This window comes from Sceloporus occidentalis, unplaced genomic scaffold (assembly GCF_023333645.1).
Source record: "Sceloporus occidentalis isolate IW3139 unplaced genomic scaffold, rSceOcc1.0.p SCAF_1, whole genome shotgun sequence".
Taxonomy (NCBI): domain Eukaryota; kingdom Metazoa; phylum Chordata; class Lepidosauria; order Squamata; family Phrynosomatidae; genus Sceloporus; species Sceloporus occidentalis.
The window spans coordinates 133780614-133805585 of record NW_028316981.1 but is presented as its reverse complement, the minus strand read 5'-3'; the positions used below and the strand labels follow the sequence as shown (position 1 = coordinate 133805585).

The window sequence follows — 24972 nt, the reverse complement described above, 5'->3', positions numbered from 1 at the left end:
TTTTGCCCAACTCTGATTCCTTTTTAACTTATGGAGTACACAGAATTTCCCCCCTCTTTATTTGCAACTACGAAAGAGGAGCTCCAATGTAATTCGGGGGTGGGGGGGGATGCCTTTTCAATCATGCCCATTTGCAATCTTACAGGACAGATAAAATATTTCTTTATGGATCCATAGACGTATAATGTGTGAAGCCATCTTGGTAACTGAAAAGATCACAGAAATTCTTTAGAATTGGGGTAGGGAACTTGTGGCCCTTCAGAAGTTGCTAGACTGCAAATCCTATCACCTGTAGCCAGCAGAGCAACAGATGTAAATGACAGGAGTTGCAGACCAACAACATCTGGAGGGCTTCAGCCCTGCTTTAGAAAGACCTCACTTCAGTTCTTCAGTTGTCTTCTGCCTTTGGATGCTCTACAGTCTCCATTTTCAATCAGCTGCACCACCCCACTATATTCAGCAGACTTGGCTCTCAAAACAGAAGGAATGTATAAACTAGCGCACATACAAGGGTGGAGTTTGGCCCAGTTTCCTTGGTCCTTTAAACCAGAAAAGACATTTTCAAACAGCTACAAGTCAGGAGCCTGGTTCCTTCCAGAGATGCAGGATTCACTCTGATGTTTATCACACTATGCTCTTAAAGAGGTACTATTCCAGTGTGACTCCTCTAGCTGCCTCCTGTTGCATGCTGGGATTGGCAGTTTTAAGGAGGGGTATTTAGAATTCTCAGGCAGAGAAGTTCAGCTCCTTAAAACTGCCAATCCCAGCATGCAACAGGAGGCTGCTAGAGGAGTCACACTGGAATAGTAGCTCTTTAAGAGCATAGTGTGATAAACATCTCTGACTCCACTTGTCAGTCACTTTCTGCACATCACAAGGACACAAACTACTGCAGTTGCATCATGTTTTCTTACCTCTACATGACATGGAAGCTCTACTAGTAGGAAAGCACCCCTTTCTTTGGCTCAAGAGTCCCAGGGACAAGAGCTCCTCCGCTTTGGCACCTGTTCTCCCTACCCCCATATCAGTCACAAGTGACTTATAGGGCTATCACTCTAAGAACATCTTGGTTAATTCTCTGTTTAAATTAAACAGGATCCTTGGCCAGAAGCCATGAATTGTTATACACCTGATTGTTCTGCTTTTCTTCTTCTGTGCTCCCTTTCTCTCCCTCCCTCTGTACACACTTGCCTCCTTTTCCCTTGGTGCTTAGTCAGCTTAATAATGCCAAGTGTGACAGTTATTCTAAATTCTTTCTCTTGCCCCCTAGAAAGAGCATGCATGGCCCAATAACTAACAAATTAAAATCTAATGCAAGACCTTGACAAATATGTGAGGTAAACCAAGTCTTCACAAGGAAAAAAAATCTCTCTAAGCAAAGATGCTGTGAATATCTTCCCCCTTCCTTTAGGTATTACTTGAAGAGAAATTAAGATACAGAGAAAGTATGTGGCAAAGCAAGGGTGGTAATCATGTAGTCCTTTGGGATATTGAAGTGCAGCTCCCATCAGCCCTAGCCACAAAGGCCAGTAGTAAGGAATGCTTGCAGTTGGAGTCCACAACAAGAACCATACCATTTCCCACACTACTAAAATGTGGTTTAATTCAGTCTATGCTGCAGTCTAATCTGTGAGGAATGTGTCCATTTAATAAAATGGCGGGATGAAAAAGAGTCAGGAAGCTGCAGTACTGCAGAACTTTAATAATAATGTAAAAGAGGAGGTTTAGGCAAGTAGCTGTCAAGTTAGGAACCGGGTATATGGAATCAACAGATCTGAACTCAGGCCAAATCATGCAGGAATTGTGCAAATTCTAATTCCCCAAGCTGCTAGCCCAAACTGAACTAGTAGGATTAGTATGGGTGGCAACACAATAACAGCTTCAAATACCCATGCAGAGAAGTATCTTCCAGTGATGAAACATTTCCTGTGCTGATGAATGCAGTAGCTGAAGAAACTACTGCGAACACCCTTAGAGCCAGAGAGGAAGAACCTGTGGCCTCTTCTTTCTTTCCATATGGTCCCCAGTCTGTTCCAAGTGTGTAGTTTGTGGCTTGGCTCCTTGATAAAACAGACTGCTAGATGGTTGATAGGCAATGGGAAGAAATTGCATTTTTGATTAATGATTAATAAAGGCTGGTGTCTGCAGCCATTTTAAAATACAAGGACTTTCCAATCATTGTAGCATGTTGAACTGGTTTTGGGAATGCTTGGAGAAGTGTTTACATTACAGCCCATCTTCTCCTGAAAACGTGGGATAGCTTAGACTGTAGTGCTGAGACACATTCAAGAGCATGGCCAGAAATACATCCCAAAAGACAACTGTGGAATGGAACCCACACTTCCAGTGGGTGGGATCAACATGAGATCTAAATGAGCATCTATGCAGAACTGAGGATTCTCCACTTTTTCCACATTCAGATGTGCACTTACGATAGAATATTTCTGTTCGCAAATAACTATACTCACCAGGGAGGTGGATAGGCTTACCTGGAAACAGATCATAGTCTGTTTTTGTTGTTGTTTTGTACCTTCAAGTCATTTCTGACTTATGGCGACCCTAATGCAAACCTATCATGGGATTTTCTTGGTAAGATTTGCCTTCCTCTGAGGCCGAGAGCTAATAATAATAATAATAATATGTTTTATTTATAGACAGCTATTCCGCAATGATCATAGCGGTGTACAATAAAAATTGCAATACAAAATTAGCCCCTACCCACCCCCTCACTCCCTCCAGGCTGGACGATGACAGTTGGCCGTGGAGGGAGGGCTCTGTCCCTTCAGGGCAGTCCCGATGGTGTTGGACCCGCCCTCTCACTCCCTCCACGCTGGACGATGACAGTTGGCCGTGGAGGGAGGGCTTGCTCAGTGTCACACAGTAGATTTCATGGCCAAGCAGGGATTTGAACTCTGGTCTCCAGAATCATGGCCCAACACTTAAATAACTACACCACACTGGCCCTCAGAGTCAGCTCTACCATTAGACAAAGTGAGGAGGTCAGCTCAGGCAGCAGGTGTAGAGAGGTGGCAATAAGGTGTTGGGTTCTAAGATGACTGCCTTGTTTCCCCAGAACTAACCTGCCGCCTTCTAGATGTGGGGGAGCATGCTGCTCCATTTATCCCTTTCCCCAGCTAGCAAAGTATCTTGGACTGCCAATCCTGAAGTCTAGGTTTACTTGGTGTAATATCCCAAACTACCTTGTTTTTTATGTCTTGATCTACTCTAGAAAGGTAGAGGGCATGAAAAAAGAAGGACACTGTAGGTCTCAGTCAGGGAGGCCATGGGCCTGGGCCTGCAGGACCTGAGCAGTGAAGGACAGGGAGGTCTTGGGGATGCCTCATCTGCAAGGGCGCCATGAGTCCAGGGTGATCAGACATCCTCCTTTTCCAGGACATGTCCTCCATTTCATTATCTTCCATCCATCCAGGAAAAATTCCAGAATGTTCCTCATTTGGAGCATGACTAAGAAGCATGATTTTTCTTACTTTCTTTCTAGGAGTGTTTTCAGCTTTTCTTTGGTCCTGTCCTCCATTTTTCTGGAAAGCCCTCCATTTTGCAGTGCCTTGTCCTCCTTGGCGGTAAGGATATCAGGATCACAATGCATGTGTCTGGGTCGACTCTAAGGCAGTTTATTTACAGTATTTACTGGCTGAGCAAGACTACATGTGAAAGGGATCTAGGAGTCCAAGTAGACCATAAGTTGAACATGAGTCAACAGTGTGATGCAGCAGCTAACAAGGCCAATGCAATTTTAGGCGACATCAATAAAAGTATAGTGTCTAGATCAAAGGAAGTAATAGTGCCACTGTATTCTGCTTTGGTCAGGGCCCACCTGGAATTCTGTGTCCAGTTCTGGGAACCACAATTCAGAAAGGACATTGAGAAAATGGAGCGTGTCCAAAGGAGGGCGACTAAAATGGTGAAGGGTCTGGAAACCATGCCCTATGAGGAATGACTTAGGGAGCTGGGGATGTTTAGCCTGGGGAAGAGATGGTTAAGGGGTGACATGATAGCCCTGTTTAAATATTTGAAAGGATGTCATATTGAGGAGGGAGCAAGCTTGTTTTCTGCTGCTCCAGAGAACAGGACCTGGAACAATGGATGCAAACTGCAGGAAAAGAGATTCCACCTCAACATTAGGAGGAACTTCCTGACAGTAAGGGCTGTTTGACAGTGGAACACACTCTCTCCGAGTGTAGTGGAGTCTCCTTCTTTGGAGGTCTTTAAACAAAGGCTGGATGGCCATCTATTGGGTATGCTTTGATCTGGATTTTCTGCATGTCAGAATGGGGTTGGACTGGATGGCCCTTGAGGTCTCTTTGATTCTATGATTCTATGATTCAGCCAGGGACGTAGCCAAGGGGGGGGGGTTCTTGGGTCCGGACCCCCCCTTCCGTTAGAAAAATGAATGGTGCATGCTGCTGTGCCGCCGCACCCAAGCCCCAATATAATGGTGGCACTTAGTCTGGAGCCCCCCTTCCTAAAATCCTGGCTATGTCCCTGATTCAGCCCTAAAGGCTCTCAGAGCAGCTTACAATTATTATTATTTTTAATTAGACGGTTCCCTGCCCTTGGGCTTACAATCTAAAAAGACACGAGACAAAAGGAGAAGGGAATGGTGGTTAACAACAATTAACAACAGTTAACAACAATCCCGAGGGAACACTTGTTTCCTACAACTAGGGGTAGAAAAGGGTGACGATTAGTGCATTGAAACTGAAAAAAGCAGAATGCAAATTAAGAATATTATTATGCAAGTTAAATTAAATTTTAATTAATTAAATATTAATATGTGAATATGAGGGCCTGGGATGTGGCAACCCTACTCCAGCCTCCCCGAGGAGGAAGCATCCACACCTAAATTTTATTTTACATTAAAAACATTTTTTAAAAATCTGTGAGCCGCCTTGGGTCCCTCCTGGGAGAAAGGCGGCATACAACCGCAATTGAAGAAATGATTAAAATACAGCCCCGGAGATTGTCGCCACTTTCCAGCTCCGCCCCAACTTCCTGGGTGGGCGCGAGAGAGAACCTTTCCTTGGCCTCGAAACAGCCAATCAGGGACGAGGGGCGACCTTGTTCTGGTTCTCCGATTTGCATATCCCCGCCTCCGCTCTGCGTTCTAATTCTTGAAAGTGGGCGGGCTCGGAACGCCTGGCTCCTCCCCTCCGCGGCTCTGATTGGTGCCATTGAGCCCGCCCCTGGGATAAAAATGTTAATGACGGGGCTTTGGAACGCTCAGAGTGCGAAGGGAGAGCGGCGATTGGTGGAGGCGCAGCAGCGGCGTCCACTTGCCCGCACCTGCTGCCGCTGTTTTCCCGCGGAGTTTCCCTGCGAGGAAGAGCCATGGAGAACTCGGGAGGGAGCCCTCCTTCTCCTGCTCCTCCGCAGCCGCCGTCCTCGCTCCTTCCGCGGCTGTGCTGCCCGGAGAAGGGCCCCAACGGCTACGGCTTCCACCTGCACAGCGAGAAGGGGAAAGTGGGCCAGTTCATCCGGCTGGTGGAGCCCGAGTCCCCCGCCGAGAAGTCCGGGCTGCGGGCCGGCGACCGCTTGGTGGAGGTGAACGGCGAGAACGTGGAGAAGGAGAGCCACCAGCAGGTGGTCAGCCGCATCCGGGGCTCCCCGGGCTCCGTCCGGCTCCTGGTGGTGGACGCCCAGACCGACCAGCGCCTCCAGGAACTGGGGCTCCGGTGCACCGAGGAGCTCCTCCGGGGGATGCCCCAAGAAGAGCCTCAGCAGCAGGAGCAAGAAGAGAAGCAGCAGGAGAAGGGGAAGGAGGCAGAGGAGGCTGAGCCCAAGGAGCCCCAAGCGGAGGAAGCCAACCACGCGGCCCCGCTGGTAAAGAAAGAGCTAGGGCTGCAGCCACACGGCAGAAATAACCCGGTTTGGCACCGCTTTAACTCTTTGCTCCGCTCTGGGCCCCACAACAACCTCCAACTCCCAGAATTCCATAGCCTTGAGTCAGGCAAAGAGCTAAAGCGGTGCCAAACCGGGGGAAGAGAGGCCAGGTTTCTTTGGGCTTCTCTCTCTCTCTCTCTCTCTCTCTGTATCTTGTGGCTCATTATGAAATGTGACCTCCTTCTCGAGCGCTTGGGGCGCTTCCGTTGGCTCTCTGTGAGTGAGCTGCATGCAAGGAGAGAGAGAGAGAGAGAGGCAGCTGGGCTCTTGGAAAACTCAGACTCCTCGAGTTGGAAGAGACCCCAAGGGCCATCCAGTCCAACCCCATTCTGCCATGCAGGAACTCTCGATCAAAACGCCCCCTCCAGCCTCTTTGCCTTGCCAGGGGTACTGAGGGTGCCCTTGCCCTGGGGGCTGCTCCAAAAGATGATGATGACGATGATAATGATAATAATAATAGGCTCTGGCTGGGTAGGAAGGACTAGGCTTAGGGAGGCTGGGGTTGGGGGCAGAGCTAGGGTTAGGGAGGGTGTTGTAGCAGGCTTACCGAGGCAGGTGGCTGAGTGGGGAGGGTGTTGTATTAGGCCTAGGGACGGTGGGTGTAATAGGGTTAAGGAGTATGTTGTAGTAGGCTTACGGTGAGTGGATGGGTAGGGAAGACAGTGTAGTAGACTTTGGGTGGGTAGGGAGGATGTTGTAGTAGACTTTCGGATGGTGGGTGGACAAAGGATGTTGTGCTAGGGTGGGTGGGTGGTTAGGAAGGACTAGGCTTAGGGATGGTGGGTGTAATAGGGTTAGGAAGGATGTTGTAGGAGGCTTAGGGTGAGTGGGTGGGTAGGAAAGACCGTGTAGTAGGCTTAGGGTGGGTGGGTAGGGAGGACATACTAGTGTTAAGGAGGATGTTGTAGTAGGTTTAGGGATGGTGGGTGGGTAAGGAGGGTGCTATACTAGGCTTAGGGTGGGTGGTTAGGTAGGAAGTACTCGGCTCAGGGATGGTGGGTGGGTAGTGAGGGTGTAAAAGGGTTAGGGAGTATGTTGTATTAGGCTTAGGGTGCATGAGACAGGAAGATGGTGTAGGCTTAGGGAGGATGGTTAGGATGTAGTAGGCTTAGAGTAGGTGGGTAGATAAGGAGGATGTTGTACTAGGCTTAGGGTGGGTAGTTGGGTAGGGAGGATGGGCAGGTGGGTACTGTTGTTGTAATACACTTAAGGAGTATGATGTAGTAGGGTGGGTGGGTAGGGAAGATGGTGTAGAGTGGGTGGGTAGGATGCACTAGACCTAAGGTGGGTGGGTAGGGAGAATGTACTAGGGTTGGGGGAATGTTGTAGTAAGCTTAGGTGGGTAGAGAAGATGTTGTTTTAGGGTTAGGGAGAATGTTGTATTATGTTTAGGGTGGGTGGGTGGGCAGGATGTCCTGGCATGAAATCACTTCAGTGGAAAGAACCTCTGGTGAATTCAGTACTTTTCGACTCCATTTTCTGGGATACACTTGAGTTCAGACAGGACTCCTCTGCAGCTCTGCTGGGACAGCAGGAAAGGCTTTCTTGACAGCAACCATTCTCTTATTCCAATATAATTAACAAGATAACGTAAAGATATCCAGTGCCTCTGAATAGACCAGCTCTTGGTGGATTTTGGGTACTGTCCTCCACTTAAACCCCCCCCCCCCCCCCATGCATTACAATACGACCTTGCACTCGAGAAATAAATCCCACTCAGCCTGGGGGTGCTTAGTTTTAGGTATATGGGCATAGGATTATGGGCTTAACTGCAGTAGTGCTATGCAGCTGGCAGCTTGTTTCTCCCGTTCTGAACCTTAAGGGTAGAAAGCGATTGCAATACGGCAGACTGACTCAAGTAATTGGCTGCTAACTATGCCCTTGAAATCTAGCATTTAAAATCTAACTGGTGAATTTTTTCAGTTATGTCAGTGAAGTAAGAGCCAGTGGGATGTAGCGGCCTGAGTGTTGGACTATGACGCTGAAGGCCGGGGTTCAAATCCCCACTTAGCCATGGAAACCCACTGGGTGACGTTGGCCAAGTCATGTTCTGCTTTGAGCTCCAGTTGGTGCAGGGACCTATAAAAAAAAGCCAGGATTGGAACAAAAGCACTCCTGTGTGTCAAATGCTTCATTTCTTATTACTTCTTGGATTCTGGATTTCTTTCCCATAGTTTCTCACTTATAATCTTGTTTATGTTTTCACTGGACTATTAGCTACTGAGAAATGGGCAAGCTTCTGATGACTGCAGCTCAGATTTCCTTCAGCTTTTTCTTTTGTGTCTGCCCTATGGAGAAAGTCAGTGATGAGGGTTAGCACAGAACAGTAAGCCAACTTGTGGCCTGCTGAATGCTACCTTGCTGTGACCAAATCTACCCACGCAAGCCAACTGTGGTTGGGGAGCCAGCCATAAAGTATGATTAGAAGTTAACATTTGTTAGCTTACAAACTCTGGCATGTTTAGTCCATGGCTTATTGTTATGATTGAGCTCAAAATCATGTTTCTCCAGCTGTCCACCCTGTGATAGAAGCTGACAAAAGGAGCATGAGAGAAACAGACCAGGAATCGGGAAAACAAACTCTGGTTTTGTCATCTGTAAGTCAGTTCATGTTATTGTTAATGTGATTGAGCTTAGGGATGAGCATTTTGTGGTCTTCCAGATGTTGTTGAGCTGCATCTCCCATTTTCCAGTGAACATCATCTGAAAAGCTACATATTCCCAGGCCTTTACTTAATGTGATCCATTGGCTTTGAGAAATAGATCTGGATCTGAGAAACCAATAGGCACTAAGATTACAGTCCTGCCTAAACAAATTTGGTAGGGAGTCAGCTCCTTTGAACATAATGGGGAATTACTTTTAACTAAACATGCACATTAACATTTAGCACTTATTAATAAAAAATATTTACGATTTATTTTGTTCCTCAAGCTCCTCTCTAAGAGATACACCACATTAACAACTACAGTGCATCAACATAACCAAATTTTAGAAGGCAAGGCCATCATTAAAACCAGCTTGAGAGTGAATATGGAAAGGGAAATGTAGGGTATGTACACTTACACACAGAAGGTCTCCAAACTGAGTAACACAAAAAGACTACCCAGGAAAGTCAGGTTCCTGTGTGAATGCTTGCTTAACAATACTACAAAAACTTACTAAACTATAAATTGCATGAGTCTATTACAATAATACAATTTTACATGTCCAGTGGAATAACGCAACTATATAAACTATCTAGAAAATGGTCACACAGTAAAAACATTTTGTAAAGTAACCATAATATGAGGTATCCCATCTCTATAACTTAACAAATCATCAAGGGATTTTTACTGTATGATCATTTTTGAGACAGTGGATACTGGAAGCCATCAAAAGCCTGTAGTAAAAGACTTTTCTTTTACTTCTTGTCTAATGTTAGTCAAATACGAAGACAAACTGATCTGCATAGGGAGTTCCAAAGTGTAGGTGTTGCTGTACAAAAGGTCTTGTTTGGTGCTCTCACCCACCTAATCTTTCTCTCTGGATTTTTGAAGAGGATGTTATATCCAGGAGAGAGAGTGAAAGCATTTTTACCCGAGATAACCAACACATTACTCCGAGACATGTTTTTGTTTTATGCCCATGTAGCTCTTTTAAGGGTGCATCTTCACTATGGAAATAATACAGTTTGACATCATTTTAAGTGCTGTATCGCCATCCTATGAAATTCTGGAATTTTTAGTTTTACAACTAAACTACAACTACACCTCTGCTAAAGAGTGTTGGTGCTTCACAAAACTACAAGTCCTAGGACTCTGTAGAAAGGATGCTTGGCAGTTAAAATGGTGTCAAACAGTATAGATGCATGCTAGTCTGTGATTGTTTGTTTTTGTTCTTTAGCTGCACAGAGTGACTTCCTCTGTCAGTGGAAGTGTGCATCCTGCTATGTGCTGTAGGAGGTGGAAGCCACATTCTTTAATCTAATGAAGGCTGGGAATTGTTATCCAAAAAGTAACCATTCAAAAAAGTAATCTGTTGGAAAGGAGCCATATAAACACTTAAGTATTTATTACACCCTGTCTTTTTTTAAAATGTATGAATCCTCCAACAACGGCTTATACAAAAGCTCATGCTAAAATAAAAAGCATTTAGCGTTAAAGATGCTGCTACATTCCTTTTGTTCCTCCCCCCCTTCATCCTTTCAGTAAAAGAGTTTCCAGAAACATATGGAGGCTATTGAACAATATTTCAAAGGAGACACAATCAAGTGAGTATAAATGCTAAAAAGTAATCAATTATACTCTGTTTGACAATTCTCCAGGTCCCAGCCCTTGTATTGCAAGGGCTTTTTGTTTTTTGCCTGAGTCTTGGTTGGGAATGCTAGTCTGAGGAATGCTAGACTGTGGGGATGCTAGTTTGAAGAGAACTTTGCAGCTCAGTCTTGTGTGGAAATGTTTGTTGGACTGGAGAATTCACACAACTCATCTCCTACCAGTTATCCTTGAGATCTGCACACTCCTGGAAGTAGACTGGCCTAGAGTAATTGAATAAATACATCAATACAACTTGGTTTATAGCAAGGTAAACTGCAGCAGACATCACTCAAAACAGAGCAGACAAGTGCTCAAAACCACTGCCTGAGATTATAGGAGGCATGTGGGAAAAGGGTAGAAGTACATACTTGTTAGTCTGAATCTTTTTGGTAGTCCCCACTAAAGGAGACCCATTGATAACAGTGACCCTAGCATCATCTTCTCCATAAATATAACTAATCCTTATAACAAAATGACAACATCACACATATACTAATGGCCATCACAATAAAATAATAATAATAATAATAATAATAATAATAATAATAATAATATAAGTATTTATTTATATCCTGCCTCTTCCGTTTTGAGGATCGAGGTGGGTAACAGCAAAGTTTATACAATATACAACAATAAAAACAACAAGCCCTACAAGACCCCAGCCCAACCCTCCCTCCCAAGTATAAAATTAAACAATAAAACATTGTTAAAAATACATAACAATATGACAAAGTTACTAGACAAACCACAAATAAGAAAAATAATAAAAGGAGGGGGATTCAGTTGGTTCTGGGTATTATCAATCGGGGAAGGCCTGCCGGAAGAGAAAGGTTTTTGTCACCTTTTTGAAAGCCTTGAGTGAGGATAATTGGCGAATCTCTTCCGGCAGGTCATTCCACGTTTTTGGAGCGGTGACAGAGAAGGACCTCCGGGAGGTCACCGCCAGTCTGGTCTTTCTAGATTGTAAGAGGTTTTTCCCGGAGGATTGGAGCGTACGGGAAGGATTGTATGGGAGGAGGCATTGCTTCAAGTAGACTGGACCCAGGCCATGTAGGGCTTTATAGGTGATAACCAGCACCTTGTACTGTGCCCGGAAGCTAATAGGCAGCCAATGTAGTGATTTTAAAATAGGTGTAATATGGTTGAACTTGGATTTTCCGGTGATCAGTCTGGCTGCCATGTTTTGTATCAATTGAAGCTTCTGGACGTGGCACAAAGGTTGCCCCATGTAGAGTGCACTGCAGAAGTCAAGACGAGAGGTTACTAGAGCATGTACGACCGTTTCTAGGTCCTGCTGCTCCAGGTAGGGGCTCAACTGGCGTATCAGCCAGAGCTGATAACAGGCACTCCTGGCTGTTGCATCAATCTGAGAAGACAGTTGAAGCGACGAATCCAGGAGCACTCCAAGCTGCGGATGCAGTCTTTCAGGGGAAGTGTGACCCATCTAGAACTGGTGAACTTATCTCCATACCCGGATTGGGGTTACCTATCACGAGTACCTCTGTTTTATTTGGATTCAGCTTAAGTCTGTTTTCCCTCATCCAATCCATTACCGACCTCAGGCAGTCATTCAGGCAGGAGATTCCCTCCTTGGTCATTGAAACAATCCGAGACATAGAGAAATAGATTTGGGTGTCATCAGCGTACCGATAACACCCTGCCCCATGTCTCCGGATGATCTCACCCAGCGGCTTCATATGGAAGGGAGGTCCATTAGTATTTCAGGATTGATGGGAGTTGCAGTGCAAAAACATCTGGTGGGCCACAAGTTGCCCATCTTTGGAGTCAGTGGTAGTAAAGGTGGTGCATGGTGAAGAAACCAAAGGTTCAAAAAAGTTAGGATGGGGAAGAAGATTGCAATTTAGATTTAATCTCAAAACGGAGATTGGAAGATAAATGAATTGGTTCCAGAAGTGCTGCAGATGTCAGAAGGCAAAGGAAAAATAACTGATCTCAATTTGTTTTTTTAAATGAAAACATAAAGGCTGGCATTATTTAGCTCACCCTCTTTCGAGAGAAAACACAGAATTTACATTTAGCTATTGGCTGCAATGCCAAATAGTTCCTGTATCATTTATCTCTTGTAACAGGAAACTAACTCTTAAAGGACCATCTCTGAAACTAACTAAAAGAAAGAAGCTGGTAACATGAGCTTTCATAAACTTTTGTAGACTTGAATTCTACCACCTCTTAAGGAGTGGTATTTAAGAGTGATTCTTAAGAGATAAGTCAGCAAAGTAATCAAGAAAAAGCTAATTGCATAACATTTATGTTTTTCTAGGGAAAATAAACAGATAGTCAAGCTGGCATGATAAATGGCTGGCAGTAGAATTATGAACTGCTGTGGAATTGGCTAGTTGTCACCAAGTTTTCTGTGGCTGCCCAGCCATGGCTTGGTGCTCCATGAATGAGCACTCTGTGCACTCATGTCCATCTCCTGGCATGCACTCTTGAGCTACCTCCCCTGCTCCTTCTGATTTACCAGTAAACTATAGTTTATCTAGTTCAGCTGAACTATGATTTCCCACTAAATAGGAATGTAGGACAGGTAGTAAGGTGCATGAACATCGTGCTTGGTTATGTGATACCAAACCATTTTTTCCTAATTGTTTTATTATTGTGAGATACACTGGACCCAGTTCTTGGCAAATGGTATAAATATATAAAACTAGTATCTAGCTTTGCATAGGTTGGAATAGTCTTTAGCTGGATACACATAAGTATCCAGAGTTACACAACTCTCACACTTGGGCACAGTGTGCTTGCCTTGCCTGACACACAGGCATCTCTAGGCATGCCTGTGATGTCCTGCCAGGACTATTTGAATCTCCCCCTGCACTTTCTTTCGTGTTGGTTCAGGCCATAGAATATTTTAGTGTAGGAAAATTCATTGTATTAGCTGTGGGAGGAGCTGTAGGATCCCCTGCATTTTTCCAGGTTTGGTTTGCCCTTTCCCAGCATGCTCTGCCTTAGCTAGAGGCTTTTTAGTTTGGAGCAGTCTTGGCTGTGAGCTGACAGAGAGCTGTTTTTGGTGGCAAACAGGCCCAGACAGCTGGAAAGGGCATTTCTTACACCACTTAGCCATTTTAGTTACCAGCAGCAAGTGAATAAAGGAATTCAGGAGCTGAAAGACCCTGCACCAGCTCCATTGAGAGAGGAGAGCAAACCAAGATCAGACCCAGAAAGATGACTCCCTGAAGATTGCTGAAACTGTAAAGTATCTTTTATCTAGAGCTGGGGAGGAGAAAACTCTTTATTTTTGTTCTTTAAATTAAACTTTCCCCTTTTTGAACTTTACACTCAGCTTCAGAGCCTTTTTGGGTAGAAGAGTTTGATCTCACCAGGGTACTGGCGTTGCACACCCAAACCTGCCACCACCTTTAGTTGGGTGTGTCTTCACAATGCCCATTCCATATCGCCCTTCTACAGCCCAAGGTCTGGCCATTCTGTGCCTGGACAAATGCCACCTGACTTCAAATGATATGGACTGGAAGCCTGTGTGTTTGTTAGGAAAGTCTGCAACTTAGTGACTAAAAAGGATAGTCACTAGCTTGATGATTACTTAATGTTGGTTAATATATTGTCGGTAAACCAAATAACCCTGAAATTCATATCTCCGGTCTATGCATATAAAATATGAGAGGCCTAGATGTTTTAAACATCCCTCTAAACTGCAGATCCAGAGGTTCCAGAGAATGTTGTCATGGCAGTTGAAGTGAAATCATAGCACTATAATTGTTTAGTGTTAAAGGGCTGCACTCTTGGAGCAGAGGCACTTTGTTGTTTTTTATGTAGATAAAAATGGTTTGGCACTGCTTCTGAACAAGAGTTACTATCTATTCAGAAATTTTTATAGAGCTGAGAATCTAAACTGGTAGTTGATGTGTATTGTCCTGCACTTGTTTATAATGCCCCAATTGGCATTGGTCAACCACATCTGTAAGAGAGCCCTAGGGACCATCTTCATTTAGTCAAGCAACCGAAGTATAATGAGCAGCCTCACAGCGTAATAATGAACAGTATACTGCAGGCATATATTAGCCGTAAATATTTGTACTTGCTAGTGAAATGAAGACGTTGATTTTTGTTCAATGACAGGGGACCACTCTTCTAAATATTTTGAGGTAATAGGGTGTTTGAACTTACGCTGTTTAGGAATGAATGACTTTGGCTGCTTTTCACTAACAAATATGTCTTCCTAAAGATGAACTGCTTTCAAAAGAAAGCTGGAAGAAGGAATCATTGAAAGCAATTTATCTCAGTGGTTCTTCATTCCTCCGCTTAGGAACAAGAGAGGAAATTACAATTTTTACTGAAATTTTGCAAAGAAACTCTGTGACAGTTGCCTTTAGTTGGAAATGACTTGAACAAGAATACAAATTGGAAGATTAATGACTGGGCTTGGAAGCTGGAACAGAAATATGTATATGGCTAGGCCAGGGTTTGGGCAGGGTGAGATGGCAAATTATTTAGAGTACTGACAGTAAGGTGGGGAGTGGTTTGCCTGGCATCCTTTAACTTAGGTGGCTGCTTCCTGGTGCAGAGGAGGTGTCTGTCCTGTCAGTGTTGGTGTCTGTCCAGTCATCTTTTGTACGTGAAACATAGATAAGCCATCAGACAGCAAAACATGCTGGGCATGGCCAATTGATAACACTTTCCAGAAGTGGCCAGTGGGTGCTCTGACATCTTTATGTCACCTTATCTTTCTTTGGAAGACTTATTAGTGTTCCAGATTTATCATAGTTTATTGGGTCTGTATTGTTCACTGCTCAGATATTTCTTTTGATTTGGACAGATTTACTATTTGATCCATGGATTAAGTAGCACCTCCTTGAGTAGCCATACCAGTTGAATGTCCTCTTCCTGGTTCTGGAGCTCAAGACATTGTGCTGTGCCTTTGAGATGCTAATCTGTTTTGTCCTTTGTCCTTTGTTGTAAATACTGTCACTGAGATCTCCAGGTGGTAACTGCCGCCTGCAGTTAACATCTGAAGCAAGGCATTTGCTCAAAATATTTTGCTAATTAATCAGCAATCATAAAGAGAAAAGAAACCAAGTCTGTTGATTATAGTCTTCTGATGGAAGATGGAAGATTTGTTTTGGTTAATGCTTTTTGTTTTGTTTGTGTTTGTGGAGAGAAACTGAGTTTCTCTGTCTTAAGAGTATGTATGTGTATGCGCTGGTGCATAGACCTTAGAACAGTGGGTGCGTGGAGGCTGAAGCCCAACTGAGAGTAGAATGGGAATGTCAGCCATCCTGGTAAAAAATGATCAGGCAGAGTGGACCACCAAGAATCCTATGTTATAGCTGACGATTCTCAGAAGTGTATTAAATGATGCACACACACACACACATGAACAATTGGAAGCTATTGTAGTTGAGTCCTCCTATGAATAACAAAGTGCCTGTGATCCAGTTTATGCACATATATTGGGGAGTAAGCTAGATGGGATACATGGAGATGACTTTTAGGTATACATTGTGCTTGTAAGAGTCTTCATATTTAAGAATGATTGATTGATGAAGGATGAGAGATGTAATTTACTCTGCCCCTGACTGTTCCTCATGCCTGATTTTCTGCACCTTGAACTTGGTTGATATAAATGTTTTTACATTTCTTTCAAGAGTATTATGTGTGATTGTGTATCTTCCAACGTATTTCCACAGTTTTTGCTTTTACAGTAGTGATGGGGGGAAGGGATGTGATAGGAGATCTTAGAAGCACCATTACATTCACTTAATAATATTTTATATATTTTTTCACTTTCCTTATATTTTTCTTTATATTTTCTTATTTTTACATCTTATTTTCGTCATGGTTTTCATGGTAGTCAGATTATTCCCTGCTTCATTAATTTGTGGTGGTTCTTATTTTAATGGAGTGCATCCTGTTTGTTTTACTAGGAAAAAAATATGTACCTACAAGTAGGAAAAATTAAGAATGACCCGATTCCACACCTTCAAAACACTTCTGGGATCCGTGTGTGTGTGTGTGCATTTGTAACTAGATCAGGAGAATTCTTGCCTGTGAAATAACCATGTGTATTTTCAGGGATTTCATGCTGATTCCCTATGCATCTAGCTTAGCTGGTCTTTTGTGAAGGGAGAAGAAATTTGTGAATGAAAACTTCATTCTGTTTAGCTCAGTTGATGAATTCAGAGCAGTCCCAATCGAGTTGCTTTCAATTAAAATTCAATCAGTCTTAGGCAAGGCCTGCAGTCCTTACAGTTCTCTAACTGGGACTTTTATTGCTGATCTTCTTCCTAATACTATTAATAGTATTAATTACATTTACATACCATCCTTGCAAGAAGCCTATAAGAGTAGGTTAAGCTGAGAGATGGGGATTGTCCCAGTGTCACCCAGTCATCTTCATAGATGAGTGGGGATTTGAATGCTGCTTTTCCTCAGAACGTGCAAACACACCAAAAACTGCCTTTACTCTCTGCTTAGAGAACTCGTGCCTTCTTTTTGATGACTAGTTTGTTGCTTAAACTGAACTGATCTGAAACTATTAGTTGTAACTGGGGGACATTAATCAAGCTTTTATGTTTTATGAAGCTTTCAGCACTGTGTTTGCTTTCAGGGTTGCAGTGCCTTGCATGCTAACTGAGGAATAAGCCCCAAAGAATTTAGTGGGATGTACCTTTGCATGGTGCAGTGATTTTAGCATTGGACACTGGCTCTGGAGCTTGGGGTTCAAATCCCCACTGAGCCATGGAAACCCAGTGGGTGACCTTGGGCAAATCACACTCTCTCTGTCTCAGCCATGAATTTGGGTTATGCTCAGAGGAAGGCAAGGACAGACATCCTGTGAACAAATCTTGCCAAGAAATCCCTGTGGTTGCTTTGTTTTAGGGTCACTGTAAGTCAGAAATGACTTGAAGGCAGACAACAAGAATGTTTTGGCAAACAACTGTTGCTCATGGTGCAAATTGTGGCCGGGGATTTTGCCATCTCCAGAAATTGTAGAAGGACAACTCTTAGTACTTCTAGGTTGTGCTGGCTGGGATTGTTGGGAGTTGCACTCTAACAACAGTTGATTCTCACCCCTGGTGTAAATGACAGAAGAAACCAGGAAATACCTTTGTTTGTTCATAGGCTTAGGTAATTTTAAGCATATGTGACCAGAATTCCACAAATCAGCTGTGGATTAAGATTTTGTGCATGTGTGTGCTTTTGATGAAGAGTATTCTCTTTTCCCAAAATCCCAGAATGTGTGACACTTTTTCATGAAAGAACTGCTAGTGCGTTTGGATCATATGCACTGATCTGGTTCACCATTACTGGACCCTGACCTTAGTAGTATTTATGCCTCCCTCCTTTTAGATGGTAATACCTTTTATTCCCTTGACTTCAGAATACAGTGAGCTGGCACCTGCTATGTTTAGGAGTGGGTGGGGTGCTGGACTTCTGCCCTCAAGCCCTGCCGTCATGGCATTACTAATTGTACCTTATGTCTGATGCAGAGAGATGTTCTGATGCAACGGAACCCACTACCTTCAGAGGAATGTCTTATGTGGGTCAGATTCTGTAGGCATACCCAGAACAGCAAAACTGAAAGTGACAAGGTGGTGGAGGATGCAGTGATGTTGCTGCACTTCCTCTAAGAGGTACAGCTGTTTGAGACTATAATTGAGGGAACTGGGGAGGGAGAAAGAAAAATCCACAGTAAGCTAATAGATCACCTGCGGTGTAACAAAACAAAACTTTGAATTCTCTAACAGTAATCTGGTAAGCCAATATTGCTGTTGGATGGATGCAAGAAATAAAATGAGTAAGGATCAGGAAGGGTGTGAGAGAGAAGAAATTGGCATTCTTAAAACTTAGAGCTTCTAGGTATAAATACAAAAACATGCCTCCAATAATAATAATAAATAATAATTTATAACATTATTAATTTAAAAACATGCCTTGCTGGTCACTCCTAGCTGGCAGATAAATGTTTCATGTTAACTTAGCATCATTGCACACTATAGAATTAGAGCATTATGATTCCACTTCAACTGCCAAGCTCACATCCTATGGAATTCTGGGATTTGCATTTTAGGGAGGAGCCTTTAAAATCCTTCTCTGTTGCCTTTGACTGACAAACTAACAGTCTTTTAGTCTTTGTCATGGCACCTGAAGGGGTCATAATGCTACAGTTTTTCTTGTGAAAGGGCCCTTAAGCTCCTGGTGAAAGTACCAGGAGTAACCACATAATAGACACAAGGGGGCCTCCCAGTGGGATGTTGATGTGCTATTGTTGTGACTTGGCTTTTAATTATGAGATGATTCAGAAGAGTAGCATTTACTGTACTTTGGACGAATGAATTGAGTGTAAAGGTTTGAGCCTACCCTTTTTTTATCTTACAGATTTCTAGACCAAGCACTGAAGTTTGTGGGTGTCTTGTCTCCATTGCAGTGGGATTCAAGCTTGATGCTTTGTGCTATTCTCTAATAACATGCCCAAATGGTGTTGGGTGCTGCCTGGGTACAAGTAGGAGGTGTTGCCAGGGGCAGTGGTAGAAAACAGGACTTTGTATCCATGCTGAGTCATCACTTTTCCCCTCCTCTGCTTATGACTAAACTGTTCTGTTAACTGTTGTCCTGAATGGACTTTAACCCTAGAACATTGATGGTTCATTCCATTTGGCCACCCTGATGGCTCTGTTGTTAGGAGTGGCAGACATGGTTTTTGCTGGAATCTTTCAGCTGCTAGGATTGCTGTTCTTTGATTATATTTGGATGGTGAAATGAGAAGGGCCACTCTGCTTAAAGCCTCATGAATATGGCATAGTGACATTGGAGTGTAGTGGTTAGCATTAGGGCAAGAGATAAAGATTTATGCCCCTACACAACCAGGAACCCCATTGGGTGATCTTGCCAAAGTTACTGTCTCTCAGCATTACCTAGCTCACAATGTTTTGTTGAATGAAGACAGGCAGTAGGGAAAAAGATCCCAATCAGATTCCTGTAAGACATGTTGGCCCACAACTCTCATCATGATTGTTGTGAATGATGGGAGTTATCACTCAAGATAGTCAGCAAAGACTGATTGCCTTGGAGAAAAAGTTTTCCCAATATGAAATATAAAAACCATGAAATTATGAGGTTGTCTCTTGTGTCTACTCATATCCGACCCCTTATATTGCTGAACTGCAACTTCCAGAAACCCATAGAACCATAACCAAAAGGGGGACTGCTGGGAACTGCAGTTCATCAACAGCTAGAGGACTGCATGATTCCCATGTCTGGTTTAAGCCAAAATCCTGATAAGGTGAAACAATGAGTTGTATTCTTTTCTGAAGTACAGATCTCTCAGTTTTATTAGAAAACATAAAATCTGTTTTTAGCTGGTTCCTTCTGTTTAGGGCTCGCCTAATTGGTGTTGCTACACTGTGTTGTGGCAACAGTATCAAGTATCTAACTGAAGGGTGGAATGTTAGAAAATTCATTGTACTGTAGTCTCCTCTGTACAAACAAAACTTTGTTTTGTACAGAATAAACCTGAACAGCAGGCTACTCTTAATATATAAGAAAGATAAATTATTAAGGGAGTGCATGGAAACACAGGTGCTATATGCCTTTTCTTTAAAAAATGCAGTATCTAATGTACTTTGCTTTAATTCTGATTGTAGTATTTAGGTTTTTTGCAAATATAAAACAATTGAAGGAAGTCTGGTTATGAAGAAGAAGGTGAGATATGGAGAGGGAGAAGCAGGTCCAGTTCTAAGTCTCAGACAGTGGGGTGGTCATGCCCAGAAACTGCTCCATATCAGTTTGGATAAATACACAAACCTTGGTTGCCAGATTTTAAATGCCATAATAAGTGACAAAGTCAGATGTCTGTTCATGACTGACTGGGTTATGTGAAGTAGGCCTTTATAGGTCTTCCAACCTCTTGAATGATATTCAGACTCTTATGAGACCTCAAATCTCATGGGAACCTCAAAAACAGATCTTACAATGCCAGATCAGTCATCTTGAAATAATAGTTTCACTTTGCTGATCATTCTAGCTGACCAGATAGGAGAGGAGGAAGCTAGGCATCAAGCCAGCCATGTTCCCAACAGATAGACCATCAGCATTTGTAATAGGCCAGGTTGTTGTTGTTGTTGTTAATAACCTCCTTCAAGCTGATCCCAACTCATGGCGTCCCTGTGGATAAGACACCTCCAAGACTCCTTATTTTCTACTGCTCTGCTTAGAACAGATCCTGCAAATTCACACCCGTGACCTCTTTAATAGAGTCCAACCATCTACATGGGGCCTTCCTCTCTTTCTACAGCCCTCCATCCTTCCTATCATTATTCTTTTTCTCAGTGAGCCATGCCTTCTCATGATGTGGCTAAAATATGACCATCTCAAGTTAATCATCTTGGCTTCCAGGGACCTGATCAATTCTAGGACCCATTAAGAGGTCAATTTGCTGGATACTAAATGTTTGAGGGTTGATCTCTTGGAAGCCACTGTCAAATACAGGAATTTGTTGATGTATCTCCCTGGTGTGGGACTGGACCAGATTGTAAAAACCCAAATATGGAATATCCGATATAAAATAGAACACATGTGAACCCTGATACTGAGCAATCTTTCCCTGCATATCTGAATCTCCTTCTCCAATTTTTGTTTTGGATAAATACACAGATTCAGATAAATTCATTAATCAAAGCTGCTCTGAGAGCTCTGATGTTCATCTTATAGAGCTGAGGGGGAAGTTCAGATTCCTCCCCAGCATCATGTGTTAACCATCCTTCATAAGAGAGAGGAAGCTGTTTATACTTAAAATAACTGGCATGGAACTGAACTTTGGTTTGCAGGTAGGGGAGCTATTGAGCTGGGGCTTCCTCCTGAGTAATCATGGATGGAATTGAACTGTGCTTTGGCTACCTGGTGGGAAAAGGGCCAGATTTGTAAGAATTGCATCTGGCCTTGCCCTATGCCTTAGCTTCCACCCATCTCTGGAATGCAGCTCCACTCTCCTGGACAATTCCCAAATTGGAATTTGGCTTCTGTGGCAAAACACGTTTGAACGTTCGGAACTTACCTAAGTAGTCAACAGTCCTAAACCACTGTCCTGCATTTGCCTTGTGACCTTCAGCAGAAGCTGAAAATATGCCATTGGAAATATGTGTCCTTCAGTCAGGGGCAATATACCCAGGGTTCTGGTTAAAATGTCAGACAGAGTGACTAGGTGACATTATGAGAATGGAAAATGTTATCCAGCTGCTGCTAGATGAACTATAGTGTACTTTTGCTGTTTTATTGCCCATGATCCCTTGGTGACAAGCCCTCTGACTTCCTGTAAGGAGTATTGGAGGAGATTATCTTAATTTAAGGCAATTCAAATCCTTATCAGGCATGTGCTTTGCCTCACCTTAGGTTAATGGTGGGTGGAGGGCTAGAATCCTCCAGGTGTGATATGACTGTGGTATAGATCTTCTTCTTGGGAAGAAATGGGTGGAAAGCAATCAGCAAGATGTTCCAAATCAGAGCCCAGGTCTATATGGCAATGGCATATCATGGAAGAAACAGAAAAGCTGAATTTGCCCCCACTCCCATAATAAAAATAAAAAATAACTCCCCCTCCACAAAAAACCTTTCATGGGACCAGTTAATGATTCTGCTGTTAATCATTCCCTTAACTGTGAAGAGTGACTTCACTTTTCTTCTTCTTCTTATAGCAAGCCTGGGAGGGGTAATGCCTTTATTTTTTTTCTTCATTAAGAGTAAGGGAGAAAGGGTTTAATTCCTACAGTGATTTATGTTGTTTTCATTAATCAAAGCCACAATGGCACGAATGCTTCATTTCTGATATTAAGTGACCACACTTATGAGAGACTTGTTTTTGCTTTTTCTAGAGTCCTGTAGAACCGAACAGAATCTTTGCTGCCAGAGTAAAGAGTATGCCCAGAGGAGTGGAAAGGAAAGGCTTGAAGAAGTCTTATGCAAACACCTTATGCTTTCTTACTTGGGAGTAAGCCTCAGTGAGCTCAGTTGGATACCTGGGTTGGTTTTTTCAGAACTGGCCCTACCCACTCTGTTGTCTTACCAGAAGGGTTAGGAACTGTGTGGTCCTCTAGATGTTGGCCTGCAGCTCCCATCAGCCATAGCCAGCATAGCCAGTGGTGAGTAATGCTGGGATCTGCAGTCCTACAACTGGAGAGCTGCAAATTTCCCACCTCTTGCTTATAGTGTATGGGTTACACAAAAAATATTTTGGAGTGCAACTTCCATGGTCCCTTACCATTAGCCATGCTAGTGGGAACTGTACACCAAAACACCTAGAGGGCCAAGGTTTCCACACCTGTGACCTGCGCTGCTGGAAGTTTTGCTTTGCACAGCATCTAGCTTTTTCAGGAACTGCAGAACGTAAGAAGATGGGAGAATTGTTGAACTTTGCCTAACATGGCAAGTAGGGTTGCTTTTCATTTGGGGAAATAAGCAGTCATGCTGTATCAGGGTGGGGAAAATGTTCCTTTGGCCTCTGACCTACCCACCCCTTTTATGGAGAAAAACCAGCAATTGCCTGTCCTAGAAATTCCTAGAAGAGTGGAGTCAGTTTGAAGTCCCCCCCTCTAACATGGAAACAACAACAAAAATCTAGTTTTCAAAACCAGTGGTGGATTTCTGGTCATTCCTGGGTTCCTTCTCCTATTTTTTGGCTGTTGATGCAGCCCTCTGAGGACCTTGGAGCAAAAAAAGTGGCTTCCACCATGAAAGTTGTCCACCCCAGTTTACAGCCTTTCAGGACATGTGCTGGCAGTAGGGTTGCCAGAGTGAAAACTAGAGGGGGCTACTGCATAAAGCATATTTAGAAGAGGGAATTTTGGCAGGTATTGTTTGTCCGCACATCAGATAACAAGCAACACCTGCTGAAATCCCATGTTCTAAACCAGAAGGGGTTGCCAGACTGCAAACTGGAAGCTACAGGAGTCTTCTCTAGTTTTTAATTTGGCAATTCTTTCTGAGAAGTAATTCCTTGTGAAATAATTTGACTTCTCAAGAGTCCCTCCCAGGTTACAACCTTTTCTCACTTAGGGTTGCTGCTTGGCCTTTTCTTTGCCAGCTCAGTCATTTCAATCTTCTGGCTTTATTTTATTTAGCATTTGGTCTATTCATGAAGGCCTTGTAGAGAGAAAAGAAGGAAGTTGTAACCTCAGTTCCGGATCTAAGATCTCTGTGAAGCATTAAATATACAGATTATTGTATGACAGGACATTGTTTCTTCAGTCACAGAGGTGGTTTAAGGGTGTGTTTCCTTTCAGCTTGAACTGTCAATGCTAACAAGGCTCTGGCAACCAAAGGTAACTTAAAAGTCACAACTGTCAGTTGCTGTCATCCCTCAAGCAATAAGGACAGCTCTTTTTTTAAACCTATAAGGGGACACTCTTACTGTGGCATTTTGAAGCAGTCCCCCACTTCAAAAAAGTTTTTCTAGGTTCCCTCAGGGTCTTTTTGAATTGAGAGAAATGCCACAGCTTAGTACAATGGTGGGAGTATGCGGCCCTTTAGATGTTGGACTATAATTCCTATCAGCATAGGCAGTGGTGAGGGATCATGGGAACTGCTATCCAATGACGTCTGGAGGACCATTCACTGGCCCTTCCTGCCATAGCGCATGGTGGCATTGGATCTCTTTGTGTGACTTCAGCCCTGGTGGCGCAGTGGTTAAATGTCTGTACTGCAGCCACTCACTCAAAACCACAAGGTTGCGAGTTAAAGACTAGCAAAAGGACTCAAGCTTGACTCAGGCCTGCATCCTTCCGATGTCACTAAAATGAGTACCCAGATTGTTGGGGGCAAATTAGCTTACAGTTGTAAACCGCTTAGTCACTGCTTAGGCAGTATGAAGCGGTATATAAATGAAGCTTGTTTGTTTGTTTGTCTTCAGTTGTCATGTGAGCTGTTGTAGTTTTGTGCCTTTGCTGAGAGGAAGCTAAACTTAGTGAACCAATTGAATTTCAAAAAATAAGTAAGTTCAGAATTTGACTTTGAAACTTGATGTTTTTGAATGACATTTTTTAAAAGAAGAAAAATCATGGGGTGATCTTGTTTTGCCAAGGTGTGCAGCCTTTGGCATGGGAGAACATGATCAAAGAATACAGCAGAGCCTCATCTGTCACCTTGCTGCATGAACATATCTTGTATGGGGCCATGGCAGTTTGGCCTTGGGAGATGCGTGCTTTCTCACCTAGCTGTTTCTTCTGGCTTGGTTTGATGTGCCTGAGTTTATTGGGACATGTTAAATAATCCAGTTATGATGAGAAATACATGGAAAGTATTGTCAGGCTGTTTGTTTTTTGGTAAAACAGTATTATGGTTTATGGTACTCTCTCAGCACATAGGAACTAAATCTGTGCTGGGATGAATCTTTTGATGCATTCACACTCATTTTTTTGTCCTGGGTTTGTTGTTTCCATTTTGTTTTGGGATTGCGAATCTCTTTGAGTCTTTGTAACCCCTTTGTTATTCACACATGCCATCATTTTGGGATAAAATGGAGCTGCCTCCATTCCCTTGAATGATACAGAGAGATCTGAATTGATTTGGAAGTGTATTCTCACTGCCGAAGATGCGGATTGATGCAGATATTTTGGGAAATCTTGGAAATAAACTCAGTATCAAATATCCTGGATTAAGTGGGGGGGGGTTCCAGCCCCCTTCCCCCAAAGTGTATCAAGTGCATATGGGATTTGTGTGAACAACAAAGGTTCAACCCGAAATCATCCTGGATTATTTTCGTAGTGTGAATGGGGTCTTAATTTCATGCTCAATGCAGTATTGAAA

At 43.3% G+C, this 24972-nt stretch overlaps 1 protein-coding gene across 1 annotated transcript in view; it reads left to right on the top strand.

The window, feature by feature from the left end:
* The first annotated feature begins 5259 nt into the window (after positions 1-5259).
* Positions 5260-24972, top strand: part of NHERF1 (NHERF family PDZ scaffold protein 1) — a 73901-nt gene continuing 54188 nt past the window's right edge. The window contains exon 1 of the mRNA XM_089536839.1: positions 5260-5841. Coding sequence (XP_089392965.1) covers positions 5350-5841 — 492 coding nt within the window. The 5' untranslated portion in view covers positions 5260-5349. The remainder of the gene's footprint in view (positions 5842-24972) is intronic.